This window comes from Chrysochloris asiatica, unplaced genomic scaffold (genome assembly GCF_000296735.1).
Source record: "Chrysochloris asiatica unplaced genomic scaffold, ChrAsi1.0 scaffold00028, whole genome shotgun sequence".
NCBI lineage: Eukaryota > Metazoa > Chordata > Mammalia > Afrosoricida > Chrysochloridae > Chrysochloris > Chrysochloris asiatica.
This window is the reverse complement of record NW_006408546.1, coordinates 3,824,435-3,841,454: the sequence shown is the minus strand read 5'-3', so window position 1 is coordinate 3,841,454 and position 17,020 is coordinate 3,824,435. Positions and strand designations below refer to the sequence as shown.

Sequence of the window (17,020 nt, the reverse complement as noted above, 5' to 3'; positions counted from 1 at the left end):
TATAGTACTGTTGTGACCCTCAGAGTCCCAAGCACAATACTGAATACATAGAAAAGGCTCATTACTTTTGTAAATTTGAATATTAAAGTACACATTCTAATGTTCAAGAGACTTATTGAAATATAGCTTCTGGAGAAGAACAATATAAAATAAGAGCTTTTTAGGATAAATGTGTGTCAAAAGGCTACAGAGTAGAAAAGAAATATGTGTGTGTATATATCTCTTTGGAAGAGACCAGATAGTAGTGTTTCATTGCTGCTGTTGCCTTTCTTTCTTTTCTTTTTTTGTAGGTGTGGTATCCTAACTTACCCAGATAGAGGTGCTTGCCGTTATGGGGAATCAGCTGGCTGGTATTGCTCCTTCCCAGATCCTTTCAGTGGAGAGTTATTTTTCAGACATCCATGACTTTGAATATGATAAGAGCTTGGGAAGTACTCGGTTTTTTAAAGTTGCTCGAGCGAAGCACAGAGAAGGCCTAGTGGTTGTGAAGGTCTTTGCAATTCAGGATCCCACATTGCCTTTAACCAGCTATAAACAAGAGCTGGAGGAACTGAAAATCAGGCTTAATTCTGCACAGAACTGTCTTCCCTTCCAGAAAGCAGCCGAAAAAGCATCTGAGAAAGCAGCCATGCTCTTTAGGCAGTATGTGCGAGACAACCTCTACGATCGCATCAGTACACGTCCATTCTTAAATAACATTGAGAAGCGCTGGATTGCTTTCCAGGTCTTGACAGCTGTGGACCAAGCACATAAATCTGGAGTGCGTCATGGGGACATCAAGACTGAGAATGTGATGGTCACCAGTTGGAATTGGGTTCTTTTAACTGATTTTGCTAGCTTTAAACCCACTTATCTTCCAGAGGACAACCCAGCAGATTTCAACTATTTCTTTGACACATCACGCAGGAGAACGTGCTATATTGCTCCTGAACGTTTTGTTGATGGTGCAGTGTTTGCCACTGAGTTGGAATACATGAGAGACCCTTCAACTCCACTTGTAGACTTAAATAGTAATCAGAGAACCAGAGGAGAATTGAAAAGAGCAATGGACATCTTTTCAGCAGGTAGTTGAGATGGTTAATTTTGCTAAAGAGAGATGTGTACATATTTTAACTGTTGAATGTGGAAACCTTTTTTTTTTTTTTTTAAGTTTCTGGATGTTAAAATATTAATTTCTTGGCTTGTCCTCTTACTGTTTTAGATAGATATTCATTCATTCAGTGTACTTAAGTGTCTAGAAAATGCAAAGAGCAGGTCATACGTTATAAACATTCAAGAAATATTTGAATGCTTCTGTGTCAGGCATTGGTAACAGGTACTGGGGACATGATGGATTATATATGCCCCCTTTTTCAACGAGTTTATACTTTAATGTAGATTCCTGGTGTGGCACTGTGGGATAAAGTGCTGGCCCACAAGACCAGTTTGAACTACAAGGTTGGGGGTTTGAACTCACCAGCCGCTGGATACCCTATGCAGGATCACTGTGAGTTGGAATCGACTCAGTGGCACTTAACAATAACAACGTAGCACACTGTAATGTGAAGATAGTTGTTGAATAAGTAAATGTCAGTATAGCATGGCTTGTTGCAAAGGTGATAAATATTTTTGAGTGTTGTTGTAGAAACACATAGATAGCTAAGTTAGCTTAGGTAGTGGAGATGGGTAATACCTTAGTTCTCTAAACCCATTGCTGTGAAGTCAATTCTGACTCATAGTGACCCTGGAGTATACACGGGAACCACCCCATTAGTGTTCCAAGGCTGTAATCTTTATAGAAGCAGACTGCCACATTTTTCTGTTTTTGGATGGAATCCCTGGTGGGTTTGAACTGCTGACCTTTTCTCGTCAGTAGCCTTAGTAGCCAGGCACCTTTGCTATTGTGCTACCAGAGCTCCTTCTTAACAGAAATATAACATAAGTAGGTGGGGTTTTTTTTTTTTTTGTTTTTTTTTGCTGGCTCTAGGGTGCAACCACTCCTTGGAAACCCTATACAGGGTTGCTGTGAGTCAGATCTCTCTCAGTGACCTAACACTGGAAGGCTTTCTCTTTCTGTTCTTGTCCTTTTTGAACTTTTGCTACTGGTAGATTTTCATCTGGCTTGGTAAATCTCTTCCCCAACTCTGTTTACTTTTCTGTCCTAATCTACTTTTAGGTGATAGCTTAAAACACACCCTACATTGAAATGGTCTCTTTTCACAACCAAACCCATTCCCAAATAGGATTATAGTCATTAGTATGAAAATCAAACCAAACCAGTTGCCTCTAGTCAGTTCCAACTCACAGTGACCCTATAGGGCAGAGTGAATTGCCCTTAGGGTTTCTAAGGTTGTATTCATTGGAGCACAACTACTAACCATAAGGTTGGCAGTTCAAACCTATCAGCCACTCCTTGGAAACCCTGTACAGGGTCCCTGTGAGTCGAAACTGACTCCATGGCACTTAACAACAAGAGTCATGGAAACGGTTGCCATATCTTTCTCTCACTGAGCGCTTGGTGGTGGTGGTGGTGGTGGCGGTGGCGTTGGTTGGTTGGTTATGTACCGTGGAGTCAGTTCTGACTCATAGCGACCCTATATAGGGTTTCCAAAAGCTCTAAATCTTTATGGAAGCAGAACGCCTCATCTTTCCCCCGTGGAACCGCTGGTAGTTTCCAAATGCTGACCTTGCAATTTACAGCCCTACTAGCAACCACTATGGTACCAGAGCTCCTTGCCTGGTGGGTTCAAAAGGCATTTAAATCACTGCCTTCAAGGCTTCTTGCCACAGGTATGGGGGTTAGGATTTATAGCATATATATTTTTTGGGATGCAATTCAGACTTTAACAGGTAGGGAGATGGGGTCAGGAAAGGCGTCTTTATTGGAAGGATGGAATTTAGACTCAGATGTGAAAGATGATTGGGAACCAACTTTTGTGGGAGTAGTCTGTTTTAGGCAGAGTATTAACTTATACAATGGTTTGAAATTCTGAGCATGATATATTGATATGTTGTTGTTATGTGTCATTGAATTGGTTCTGAATCATAGCGACCCTGAATAGGATTTCCAAGGAGCAGTTGGTGGCTTTGAATCACCAACCTTGTGATTACTGGTGTAGGGCTGATCCTGCAGACCCTGCTGGTATTTAAAATACCAGTGACGTCCGGTGACGCAGCTTCCAGCATCACAGCAACATACAGGCCACCACAGTATGGCAAACTTGACAAACGAGTGGTGTACTTTGTTTTTTTTTTGTGGTTGCTACAAATCAGAGTTGACTTGGTGACAATGGGAAAGAATGGTATGTATGTTCAGCATTTTAGGATATTGCCAAATTGTTTTCCAAAGTTGCTGTACCATTTTACATTCCCACTAATAGTGTGTGAAGGCTCCATTTTCTCCACTTCTCCCATAGTTGATCTTATCTGTCTGTCTTTTTACAAAATTTTTATAGCCGTTTTAGTGCATGTAAAGTAATATCTCATTGTTATTTGAGGTGCATTGGCATAATTATTAATGATGTTGAGCATCTTGTCATGTGCTTTTTGTTTATATGTATGTTCTGTAGAGAAATGTCCATTCAAATGTTTTATTTTTTTCAGTTGGTTGCCTTTTTTATTAAGGAGCACGGGTGGCACAGTGTTTAATTGCTTAGTTGCTAACCCCAGAGTTGGCACTTGACTCCACTAGCCAATCTGTGGGGGAAAGACTTATAAAGACTTACAGCCTTAGGAACACTGTAGGGCAGTTTTGCTCTGTTCTGTAGGGTTGCTGTGATTTGGAATAAATTTGCCCGCAGTGAATTTGGTTCCTTTATAATTAAGTCGTAAGAGTTCTTTGTATACTCTGGATACTAGATCCTTATCAAATATACAATTTGCAGTTATTTCTTTCATTCTGGATGTTGTTATTTCACTTTCTTGATAGTGTTCTTTGAAGCACAAACTGAAAAATTTGCTGGTCTCATTCATTTTTTTCTTTTGTTGCTTTTGCTTTTGATGTTATATCTTAAAACCCTTGCCTTCTTCAAAATCATGAACATTTGTTTGTCTAAGTTTTCTTCTAAGAGTTTTACAGTTTTAGCTGTTACATTAGGTCTGTGATCCTTTTAAAGTAATTTTGTGTGTAGTGTGAGGTGGTTTTTGTGAAGTGCTGTAGAGTCAGTTCTGACTCAGAGCGACCCTGTGTAGGGTTTCCAAGGAGTGACTGGTGAGTTTGAACTGCTGACATTGCGGATCAAACCAGCTTTTAAGTTGAGTGCTTTTCCTCTGATGCCAAGTGTGAGGTAGGAATTCATTCTTTTTTTGTGTGTATACCTAATAGTCCATTCAAAAGTACCAGCTGTTCCGCGGGTGAAAGATGAGGCTTTCTGCTCCTGTAAAGATTTATAGCCTCGGAAATCCTGTACAGGGTTGCTATGAGTCAGAAGCAACTCCTCAGCACATAACCACAACAATAGTCCCAGCACTATATGTTGGAAAGACTTTTCTTTCTCCATTGAATTGTCCTGGCACCTTTGTTAAAGGACAGTTAAATTTCTGTACTTCTGTTCCTTTGATCAATCTGCCCTTAAGTACCATACTGTCTTGATTACTTTTGCTTTGTAGTAATTTTGAAATCTTCAAGTGTGAAACCTTCAACTTTGTTACATTATTTCCCCTTAAGATTGTTTTGGCTATTCTGAGTCTCTTGGATTTATGCATAAATTTTAGCATCACATTTCAATGTCTGTACATTTGATAGTAATTGCATTGAAATTATAAAGCAATTTGTGGGAGAATGCAATTTTAACAGTATTGTCTTCTAAACTATGAACATGCAATGCCATTCCATTTATTTAGATCTTTTGTAATTTCTTTCAACAGTATTTTTGTAGTCTTCAGCATAAAAGTATTGAATATCTATTGTTAAACTTGTTCCTAAGTATTTTATTACTAGTAAATAGAAATGTAGTTGACAGTCTTGCACCCTTGCTGAATTCATTTATTAATGTAGTGTGTGTTTTAAAATCTTTTTTTGTGGACTCCTTAAGATTTTCCAAGTATAAGACAATGCTGTCTGGCATTGTTGTTGTTGTTAAGTGTCGCTGAGTTAGTTCCGACTCATAGCGACCCTGCATAAAGTGTCCGAGGCTGTAAATCTTTATGGGATCAGAAAGCTTCCTTTTTCTCCCCTGGAACTGCTAGTAGTTTCTAACTGCTGACCTTGAGATTAGCAGCCTGATTCATAGCCACTACACACCAGAGCTCCTTAGAAAGACTTTATGGAGATTGTTTTATTTCTTCTTTTTAACTGGACACTTTTTTGTTTTCCTTGCCTAATTGTTCTGGGCAGAACCTTCAGCATAATGATGAATAGAAGCTGTTTTTGTTTCTGATCTTGGGGGAAAAGCGTTTAGTCTTTTTACCATTAAGTCTGATGATGCTGTTGTTGCTAAGGGCCATCCTGTTGGTTACCACAGGTTCTCCTAGGAGTAACTAGTGGGTTTGAACTGAGGACCTTGTGGTTAGCAGTCCAGTGCTTATCCTACAGTGCCACATTTTGTGGATGCTCTTTTATCAGTTACGTGTTTTTATTATGAAAGTGTTAGATATTTGTCAAATGTGTTTTCAGTGTTAATAAGATGATCATGTTTCTTTTTTGTTTTCTTTCTGTTAATATGATGTATTTATTAATGTGGAACTTCTGGCATAAATCTGATTTGATCATGATACGTAGTCTTGAATTCACTGTGTATGCTTAAGGATTTTTGCATTTATATTCTTCAAGGTTATTGGCCGTCATTAGTTTTCTTGTGATATCTTTGTCTGGTTTGGTATCTTGAAAATGTTGGCCTCTTAGAATAAGTTGGAATCTATTCTCTCTTCTGTTTTTTTTGGAAGACTTTGTGAAGGTTGGGTGGTAGTTCTTCAACATTTGGTAGAATTCACCTATAAAGCCATCTTTGTCTGGGCTTTCTTTGTGAGAGTTTTCATTTAGTAATTCAGTCTCTAATATGTCTATTCAGATTTTGGTAGTTTGTGTCTTTCTAAGCATTTTATTTATTTATTTGACTTCTACATCTATGTTTTATTTCGAAGAGACGCTGAAGTAAAGTGGAACAGAAGCAGTAAATAAAAAGGTCCAGTGTTTGCTATGATTCTCAGTACCATTGTTGTTGTCTAGCTTCAGGAGTGGACATCAGGTTGCTCTGGGATAGAGAACTGTGCTCCTGGTACAAATTCCTGTTGTGAGGTTCAGGGCAGTTTCTGGATATTTCTCACCCCCTGGTTGCTGAGTAAATTGATGTCCCCTTTGCTGGAGCAGATCCCAATATAGAGCCCACAAAGCTTCAAAAGGAAAAGAAAGAAAAGTTTGATCTGTGTGTTTTCCTCATGCAATTTTCAGAGCTGCTGTTTATTTTTTTCTGCTCTGTTATGGGTCTCAAACTTCAACCTTCAGAAGCAGCTTTGCACAACAGGGTTTTAATGTCTTGTATGCCCAGATTTGTTGCATTGCTTCAAAATATTCTCCATCATGGTGCCTACCCAGGGGTCTCAGTAAAGCATGGTGATTTTTCCCTCTGGCACAGTTACCCTTCTGTTTCCTTCTGAGGCTTATAGAAGTCATTCCGCTTGTGCTATATGAGGAGCTGGGTACATTTTACTGGTAGGAGGCTGACGTGAAATGGCAGCTGCTGTGAACACTGTATAAAAGTGAAATCTGGTTCGCTATATCCACTCTCCTGCTTAGATCTGAGCACATCCAACATATAGCAAAGTCCACATAAAGAAAATATCATGCTGAAACAGAAAATTAGTATAGGATTAGGCGTGCCTGCATGTGACAGAAATCCTTAAATAAGATGGTGTAGTGGGTTACATGTTGGGGTGGAAACCTCTAGGTCAGCAGTTCAAACCCACAAGTGGCTCTGAGGGAGAACGATGAGGCTTTCTGCTCGTGAAGATTTATAGCTTCGGAAATCCCATATAGGGTCACTTTGAGTTGGAATCTACTCGACGTTTATGGAGTTTTGTTTGTTTGTTTCTTTTTTTATTTAAGTGAAATAGGCGTCCTGAAGGAGCTTTGGGATATTGGGATAAACATTGGGCTGCTAACCACATGGTCAAATCCACCAGCCCCCTCCATGAGAGAATGACTCCCATATTTACAGTCTCAGAAACTCTGTGTGGGGGTCTCTGTGAGTTGGAATTGACTTGATAGAAGTGGGTTTGGATTTTGGTTAAATAAAATAGAGTTGGGAGTCCTGGTGTGGTGATGTAGGTTAATGTACTGGACTTCAAGGTCAGTTTGAACCGCAAGGTGGGCGGTTCAAGCTCACCAGTTGCTCCTCAGAAACCCTGTACAGGGTTGGAACCAACTCGATGGCTCCTCAAAACAACAGGATAGAGTTGATTTTTCTTTTATGGAGAAGAATTCTGGGAGGCAGGCAGCCTGGAGCTGGTATAACCAGTGGTGTAGAGCTGCTAGATTGTTCCAGCTTTTCAGAGCTGGTTGTAGCATCTCTTTAGGCATTTCATTTGCATTATGTAGTTTATTGGTATATACTTGTTGTCTTTCCATATTATCTTCCTCATTTCAGAAAGTTAGTAGTACTGTCTCCTTTTTCATTCCTGATTTTAGTAATTTTGAGTCTCTATTTTTTTTCTTATAGGAAAAGTTTGTTTTTTTTTTGCAGATTTATACATTTATTTGATCATAAACTATTAGTTTTCATCCACATTGACTGTCTGTAGGTTTTTGAAGGTCGTGACAGGCACATAGGTCACCAGTGTATAGAGTTTGTTTGGTGAATCTTCATCCTCATTACGTTTTCTGGACAATCGCACCTGGATACGGTATGGGACGTTCCTGATTCCTTTGGCCCAGACAGCTTTGTTGAGCCTGGTGTCTCTGCGCACGTCTGGTGTTTCCATCTCCTTCATGGCAAATTTCCGAATCTCCTTCAGTGCTTGAGGGGCACGCTTCTTGAAGCCTACTCCATGGATGCGCTTGTGAATGTTGATGGTGTACTTTCTGGTCACCACTTCGTTGATGGCAGAACGACCCTTCTTCTTCTCGCCACCCTTCTTTGCGGGCGCCATAGCGATAGACTCAGGTTGGAAAGGAGTTTTGTCAGTTTTGTTAATCTTTTCAAAGAACTCAATTTTGGCTTTGTTGTTCTTTATTTTTCTATTCTGTATTCATTAGTATCTGTTCTATTCTTTATTTCCTACCTTCTATTTGGTTTGGTTTTAGTTTGCTATATTTTGTTTGTTTGCTTTTTAGGGTTAAGGTTATGTTATTGTTTTAAGATCATTCATTTTTTTGTACAGTTATTTGTAGTTATAAATTTCCTCCAAGCACTGCTTTAGTTGCTTGTGTTTTGGTATGCTGTGTTTTTATTCTCATTTATTTCAAAGTAGGTCTGATTTCCCTTTGGCCCAAAACACATTCAGGAGTGTGTTGTTTAATTTCCATGTATTTGTGACTTTCCCCAGTTTTCTTCTGTTAGTGGGTTTTATTTCATTCCATTGTAACTGAAGAACAAGTGCATGCTCTAAAGGAAACCTTATTTGTGACTGTGTATGTGTGGAGTCCTGGTATGCTGTAACAGGGAGAGAAACAGAATGGTGTCTTTTGACTTTACACTCATAGACACTGATGATTTAGGCAGCAGGCATTTCCCTGTCTTGTTTGATTGTAGTTGTATATTACACCAACTCTACTATCTCAACTAACTTTGGATTTTAGAAATATGAGATTTATGAACTCTCTGAATTTGTGATAATATTGAAAAGGATGCCTAATATTGTGGTAATGAAAAGGATGCCTTTCATTTCATTTCTAATAGAGTTTTATGTACTATTTTCCAGGTTGTGTGATAGCTGAGCTTTTCACAGAAGGTGTACCACTATTTGATCTCTCTCAGCTTCTGGCTTACAGAAATGGACATTTTTTCCCTGAACAAGTGTTAAATAAAATAGAAGATAGCAGTATCAGAGAATTGGTAATTATGTTATAAATATTTGCCATAAAGTGTTTAATGGAGTTATGTTCACACTTTGCGTTAGCTGTCTAGAATGTTAAGAGTCTAGAAAAAAACAGTGAAGTCCCATAAACTAATACAAACAGACTGTTGATTTTATTATTTTGTTGGGGAGAAATTTACTGTTTTTTTCTCCTTTCCTAATTCCAGTCATGTATCACTTTATGTCCATGATACGTTTTGTGAAATAGGACATTGTGTGATTTGATGTTTTGTGAACATCCTATTTTGTACATCATATTTATACCATATTGTGAATAATCTGTCTTTAAGTTTGTGTGTATGTCTGAAGAGTTAAACACGGTTTATATCTAGTGTCAGTTACTCAAATGCTTGTCTTAGTGTATAGTACGTAGTGTACCCGTTATGCTTAAAAGACATTAAAGAAATGTTTCCAAACACACTAAAACATCTTTACTATAATAATGTGGTGGTAGTGAGTACCGAGGAATTGATTCTGACTCACAGTGACCCTGCATAGGGCTTCTGAGGGTGTAAATCTTTATGGGAGCAGAAAGCCTCATCGTTCTCCTCCTGATTGGCTGGTAGTTTCGAACTGCTAGCCTTGAGGTTAGCAGCTCAACTCATAACCACTACACTACCAGAGCTCCTTAATAATATAGTAGTTGTTGTTGTTGTTAAGGGCTGTCCAGTCGATTCTGACCCATAGTGACCCTGTATAGGGTTTTCAAGGAGCAGCATGTGAGCTTGAACCACTGACCTTGCAGCTCAAACGACTTTGCAGTCTGACACATTAGCCCACAGTGCCACACCAGGTAGTAGTAGTAACAACAATAATATTTTGATATGCATTACAAAGTTGTGCCCATTTGTTAAATTTTGAACTATTGTATGTACGTCAAAATTTTAGTATGATAGACTTTATGAGGGTTGTTGTGAGTCAGTTGCAACTCATAGTGACCCTGTTTAGGGTTTATGAACCATCAACCTTGTGGTTCAAACCTACCTTGCAGTCTGGTGCTTTATCCCACAACGCCACACCAGGACTCCATATGGGGTAGATCCATGGATAATACATGTGGTCAGACATTGCCTGAGCAATGTGATATTTATCTTAAGTAAATATGTATATATGAAGGGGCTTCAAAAAGTTCATGGAACAATTTAATGAAAATATAATGGAATTTTTCCATGAACTGAGGTTAGCAGCCTGGGTTATTAGTTCGAAACTACCAGCTGTTCCATGGAAGAAAGATGAGGCTTTCTGCTCCCCTAAAGATTTACAGCCTCTTAAACCCTGTACAGGGTCTCTGTGAGTCGTAACTGACTCGACGGCACATAACCACCACCACCATTTGAGGATTGGAAAGGTTAAATAAAATAAGACCCTATCTGGTGTGGCGCTGTGGGTTAATGCACCAGACTGTAAAGCCGTTGGAACTGCATGGTTGGCAGTTCAAGCGCACCAGCTGCTCCTTGGACACCCTATACAGGATCGCTGTGGGTCAGAACCGACTCAACGGCACTTCACAACACAACAACTACTACTTAGATATCACCCTCCCCTCCCACCTCTTAGACATGAGGAAATGAAGGAGATAGGAATTCTAAAAGAGACAAAAATGTCTACTTGAATATAATACAGCAGAGTAGGGGCCATTTCATATGGAAGCAATAGCTTTGTATAGGTCTCTCAGCTGATCAGTTCTAGAAGGGGATCCATAGACTCACAAATCAGTTTTGTAGAATGGATGAGAGGAATTCTGTGAGATGTCTGCCTAAGGCACGTTATCTACATTTTAGTTTGAGGGCATCTTTTTAAAGTCATTACAATAACCAGTGCTTGTCGTGGTGAATCAGTCATATAAAAAGGTTATTACATTTTCGAATATTTTTTAATAAGGTGGAAAAATATTTGAATTCTTTTAAAATGATGGCTATCAAAAAGCAAGGTTCTTCAGAGGAAGCCAGTTTCGTTTCTGTTCCGTGTGTACTGACTGGCTTACGTTCTATCATTGGGGATGCCACAGATTTGTCATGTGAAACTGACATATAATTTCATGTCCTTTGGGCCACATATTCTCAACTGTGAAAGAAGTGAATTTGAGTAACCTTTAAGGTTTAATCCATATGTGAAAGTAATTCTTTTAATTCTTTGCTTATTTATTTGTATGTTTGATTTCTCCAAGTTCAATGTTGAACTCTTATTTACAATATAAACCGAAAGGTCAAATAAGTAGTTATTTTTATAATGTTTTATCATATTTAAGTAATGACTGGTGCATAATGAGGGTTCATGAAAGATAATATTAGATTCTGATGTATTGAAATAAAATGTTTTTTTCTGATACTAGAAAAAGGATACGTTCAGAAAAACAAACCAAAAAAGTTCGTTGCCATTGAGTTGATTCTGATTCATAGGACAGGGTACAACTGCCCATTGGATTTCCAAGATTTCCAAGGTCATGTGGCGCTGTGGGCTAATGTGCTGGATTGCAAAGTTGCTGTGAATTGCAAGGTTGGCAGTTCAAGCTCACCAGGTGCGCCTCAGAAACCCTATACAGGGTTGCTGTGGGTTAGAATTGACTCAGTGATACTTAACAACAACAGCAACAACAGTCTTTATGGAAGGGTACTGCCCACATCTTTCTGCTTCAGAGTGGCTGGTGGATTTGAATCACTGATCTTTCAGTTAGCCGCTGAACACTAACCACGATGCCACCAAGGCTCCTTAATATTCAATTGAGTTAAACCATATCTAGCATTTTGTAGGATTTAGTATATTCTTTTATCGGGCTGCGAACCTTAAGGTCAGCGGTTCGAAACTACCAGCCGCTCCGCGGGAGAAAGATGAGGCTTTCTACTCCCGTAAGGATTTACACCCTCGGAAACCCTGTACAGGGTCGCTATGGGTCGGAACCGACTCTACGGCACTTAACAACAACAACAGTATATTCTTTTATGCTGCTTGAAAAGTTTTAAGCCATCAGTTTCTCTTTTGACTATATAAGCTGGAGCTAATCTTAAATCTTTGAATTTGTGGCAATAGGCTCGAGACTAAGACCTGTTAATTCTGGGATATATAGATGAATTTAAGGGACTCTGAGAGTCATCCAAAAATTGTATGAATTCCATATGCAAAAATTGTGTGTGTGTTTTTCCTGAGGAAGATCCATTACTTTAAAATTTTAGAATCAATGAGTTGTTGGGCAAATCTTTTCTGTGTGTTTCAGCAGTTCGTTAGTATGCAATTTCCTGTTGATTTCTACGATGACATTGAAGTCACATTTTGCTTAGGTTCAGAAAATAACATGTAAGGTGAGATTGAAAATTATCAGAATTACCTAGAAAATTCTGTAAATCTTGTGTAAATTGCCCTTGTTAAATTTCACCTGCTGTTCTCAAATCTTATTTTGTATTCTCTTTCTCCCCTTGGTGTAGGTAACTCAGATGATTCACCGTGAGCCAGACAAACGGTTAGAGGCAGAAGATTACTTAAAGCAACAGCGTGGCAATGCCTTCCCTGAAATATTTTACACTTTCCTTCAGCCCTACATGGCCCAGTTTGCCAAGGAAACATTTCTTTCTGCAGATGAACGTATTCTGGTTATACGGAAGGATTTGGGCAATATTATTCACAATCTCTGTGGACGTGATCCACCGGATAAAGCAGAGGGAGAACCTAAGGAAAATGGCCTGGTTATTTTGGTGTCTGTTATAACGTCCTGCCTCCAGACCCTTAAGTACTGTGATTCCAAACTTGCTGCCTTGGAACTTATTCTCCATTTAGCCTCAAGATTAAGTGTAGAAATCCTTTTGGACCGTATTACTCCCTATCTTTTGCATTTCAGCAATGACTCTGTTCCAAGAGTGAGGGCTGAAGCCTTGAGGACACTGACCAAAGTTCTTGCTCTTGTCAAAGAGGTTCCTCGCAATGATATTAATATCTATCCGGAATACATTCTTCCAGGCATAGCCCACTTAGCCCAAGATGATGCTACTATTGTTAGACTAGCCTATGCTGGTAAGAGCTCATTGTCCACATAATAGCTACTCAGTTATTTTTAAAGTTAGTGACTAGAATAGTTTTTGTTTCTCTGGTTTCTTTAGGAGTGTTTACGTGTGAACTTTGGTCCATGGACTGTTTGGATACATGCAAAAATACAAAGGGCTTCAAAAAGCTCATGGAAAACTGGAATTCAAAGATAATGGGATTTTCCCCATGAACTTTTTGAAGCCCTCTCATAATATTTTTAAATAATCTGTTTCTAGGACTCAACTTCTTTGTGTGTTCTCTCATTTTTTAAGTGATGAGGATTATTATTAAGTGAAAAAAAGTAATAAGGCAGAATTTTTTTTTTTTTTATCGGAGTATTAAATTTAGCTTTGAATAATATTAATGCTTATAAGTATGTGATTTTTGATCTTATGTTGTCAGGTTGCTTATAAAGTTATCAGTTTTAGGACATAACAGTCTGTTGCTGTTGGAAAAGGTGAATTTTGTTGGGTAGTTTGGTGATGAGATAACCTAATGCACTAATTTCTGAATTTTCAGAGCTTTCTTCCAGTTCCAGTTTAAAATGGTTTTTGTTTGTGATAAAGTAGGCATGCTACATAACACACAGAGTGTTTTATTGTAATTCTTACTCAAAAGCAAGTGATGGAGATGCATGCTGTTAGCTCTCAAAATCAATTTAAACGTGCTGATTTCTGCATAATAGATCTTACTAAAGTTTTATATAATCTTATAATTTATGATACAAGCTGATAAAATCAAGGATTCCATGTTGAAGTTTTGTGAATAATGCATGCTATGACCACAGTGACAGTATTGCCGTTCAGATAGATACTTGTTAATCTAGTTCATTTTATGATTTGGCTCACATTATTTCTAGTGATACATTTGGAAAATGGTCTTTGGACTCCCTTACCTCTATGCACATTCACAAAATAAGTGGTGATTGTTGGATGTTTTTAAGTACATATATATATATATATATTTATAAGTATATGTGTGTATATATATATATAAGTATATATAAATATATATATATATATATGTCATTGTTAAGTGCCGTCGAGTCAGTTCCGACCCATAGCGACCCTGTACAGGGTTTCCGAGGGTGTAAATCTTTATGGGAGTAGAAAGCCTCATCTTTCTCCCGCGGAGCAGCTGGTAGTTTCGAACCGCTGACCTTAAGGTTTGCAGCCCGATTCGTAACCACTGCGTTACCAGAGCTCCTGATATATTGACACATATAAAATCTGTGTTTTATAAGTATATATATATATTTATATAATTTTTGAATTTTGGTTTTAGTAGCTGTATAGGTGTAAACAAGGAGCTCTGGTAGCATAGTGTTTACAAATCGAGCTGCTAATCTCATAGTCCACAAGCAGTTCGAAACTATCAGCTGTTCTGCCGGAGAAAGATGAGACTTTCTGCTCCCATAAAGATTTACAGCCTCGGAAACCCTGTACAGGGTCGCTATGAGTCGGAATCTACTCCACGGCACATAACAACAACAACAACATAGGTGTAAACTTCAGGCCTAGAAAAATCAGGGTTTCCTTAAGATGCAAACTAACTATCAGTCAGCATATTTATAATTTACCTGGCAAAAATAAATAACCAAATCAAATAAAATTAAAAGTTTATCAGTTATTAAAAAGAAGCTATTTTTCTTTACCAGAATTTCATGACTGTATTGGACTCACTGAATCTTAACTCTGTTATGTTAAATAACTCAAGTTTTATTGTGTAGTTGGCTCATTATCATAGTGGCATTCAGTTGAATAGCCTTAGCATAGTAATAGCTATGATTTATTGAAAAACCTTGCTGTCAGGGCACCTGCTGTTCATGGTTGGTCTAAGGTTTTGCAGCTAATCCTTGTTAGCAATCTTGATCAGTAGATGTTATATTATTGCTGTTTTATTCAGGTGGGATACATTCAAGGTCATATTTTGGCTCTAGTGGACTTGTTTTCATTTTCTTCAGCTTCAGTTTGAATTTGCATATGAGTACTTGATGGTCTGTTCCACAGTCTTCCCCTGGCCTTGTTTTCACTGATGATATGGAGCTTTTCCATCATCTCTTTCCACAGATGTAGTCGATTTGATTTTTATGTGTTCCATCTAGTGAAGTTCATTCCTCTTTGCTCCCAACCTTTGCATTCTAATCACCAGTAATGATCAATACTTCTTGTTTGCATGTTTGGTCTATTTCAGATTGAAGAAGTTGGTAGACTTCTTCTATTTCATCCTCACTGGCTCTTGTGGTTGGTGCGTAAATTTGAATAATAGTGATATTACTGGGCTTCCCTATAGGCACATGGATATTATCCTATCACAGACAGCATTGTACTTCATGACTGATCGGGATATGTTCTTTATGACGATAAATGCAGCACCATTCCTCTTCAATTTGTCATTCCTGGTATAGTAGACCATGTGGTCATCGGATTCAAAATGGCCACTACCAGTCCATTTTAGCTTACTAATGCCTAAGACATCGATGTTTATGCGTTCATTTTTGACAACTTCCAATTTTCCCAGTTCATATTTCATACATTCCATGTTCCGATTATTAATGGATGTTTACAGCTGTTTCTCTTCATTTTGAGTTGTGCCCCATCAACAAATGAAGGTCCCATGGACTTTACTCCATTCGTGTCATCACAGTGAACTCTACTTTGAGGAGGCAGCTCTTCCCCAGTCGCCTTTTGAGTGCCTTCCAACCTGAGGGGCTCATTTTCCGGCACTATATCTGACAGTGTTTCTCTGCTATTCATAAGGTTTTCAGTGACTAAATATTTGGAAGTAGTTTGTCACTCCTTCTTCCTAGTTTGTCTTCATCTGGAAGCTCATCAGAAACCTGTCCACCATGGGTGACCCTGCTGGTAGTTAAAAAACTGGTGGCCTAGCTTTCAGAACCCCAGCAACTCACAAGCCACCACAGTACGACAAACTGACAGACAAGTGGTGGTGAATGTGTGTGATCAAATATAATTAAGCCATATATGTCAGTAATTATGAAAGTTTGATGTGAAAACCTTTCTTTGCTTTACAAAATTCTTTTTTTTTTTAATCTGAAAAATGCTAGTATAGGTTTGAATTTCTGTAAAGTGGACTTGCAAGTATACTATAGTTTACAGGCTTCCATGGGGAAACAAGCATAAATATAGTCAGATTATAGAGATGCCCAGGAAAGTAAGAGACTCCTCCACTATAAGATAGGTTAATAGTGAAATTTTGGCTTATTGAGGAATGGTCCAGAATTCCTCTACCTGTAGGGTGAGCAGGCATTATGAAGCATTAACTTCTTTGTTATTTAGAGGTAAGAGTAACGTTGAGTCTTTGTGGTGGTGGGGTGGGTAGGACCCACAGGTAAAAGGAATCACTGTATTTGGAAGAATTCACTATTGTGAGCTATAGCTTGATTTCTGAGATTTCAAAAGTAAGGAAAAAGTAAGCTTCAGGATTCATAAAATAAGACTGTAGTTATGCTTTATGTTCAGTTCCATTTCCTAACAGAAAAGTCGTTTTTGGTTGGTGATGGACATATGTTGAAAAGCACAGAGGTGTGAAGGGAAGAAGGGAAAAGAAACAAGAATTAATAAAAATGAAAGAAGAATAAAGTATAAACAAAGATCAGATTTAGCAATCACACCATGGGCTACCTCAGACCCCCTGTGCATGAAGACGGAAGCTGTGTCTTACTGAGTGGAATCCTGCTGTTTCGTTCTTAGTTTTACTTTTTTGATTCTCAGCCAATGTGACAGTAAAAATTAGAAGGCTTACAGTGCTGACGAGAGTTAGACAGTTGCCTTAATAAAAGATTATCAGAAAGAGAATGACAACTGTAGTTTGACTCGTGAGACAATCAAACTATAGTTGATTCAGTTTGTTAATGGCTCTTGAAGGTAGATGTGATTTCTGAGTTAATGTCTGAAGAAACAAGAAACTTATCATGGCTGTGCAGCCAGGTAGGATGTAGCAGGGTCACGGTTTGATTCAAAAGCCTAATTTGATCTGCTGTTTTTTTTTTTTT

General features: G+C 38.4%; 1 protein-coding gene across 1 annotated transcript in view; it reads left to right on the top strand.

Annotated features, from left to right (window-relative positions):
- Positions 1–290: 290 nt before the first annotated feature.
- PIK3R4 (phosphoinositide-3-kinase, regulatory subunit 4) overlaps positions 291–17,020 on the top strand; it is an 89,117-nt gene continuing 72,387 nt past the window's right edge. The window contains exons 1-3 of the mRNA XM_006846635.1: positions 291–1,064; positions 8,836–8,969; positions 12,411–12,993. Of these exons, the coding sequence (XP_006846698.1) occupies positions 332–1,064; positions 8,836–8,969; positions 12,411–12,993 (1,450 nt within the window). The 5' untranslated portion in view covers positions 291–331. The remainder of the gene's footprint in view (positions 1,065–8,835; positions 8,970–12,410; positions 12,994–17,020) is intronic.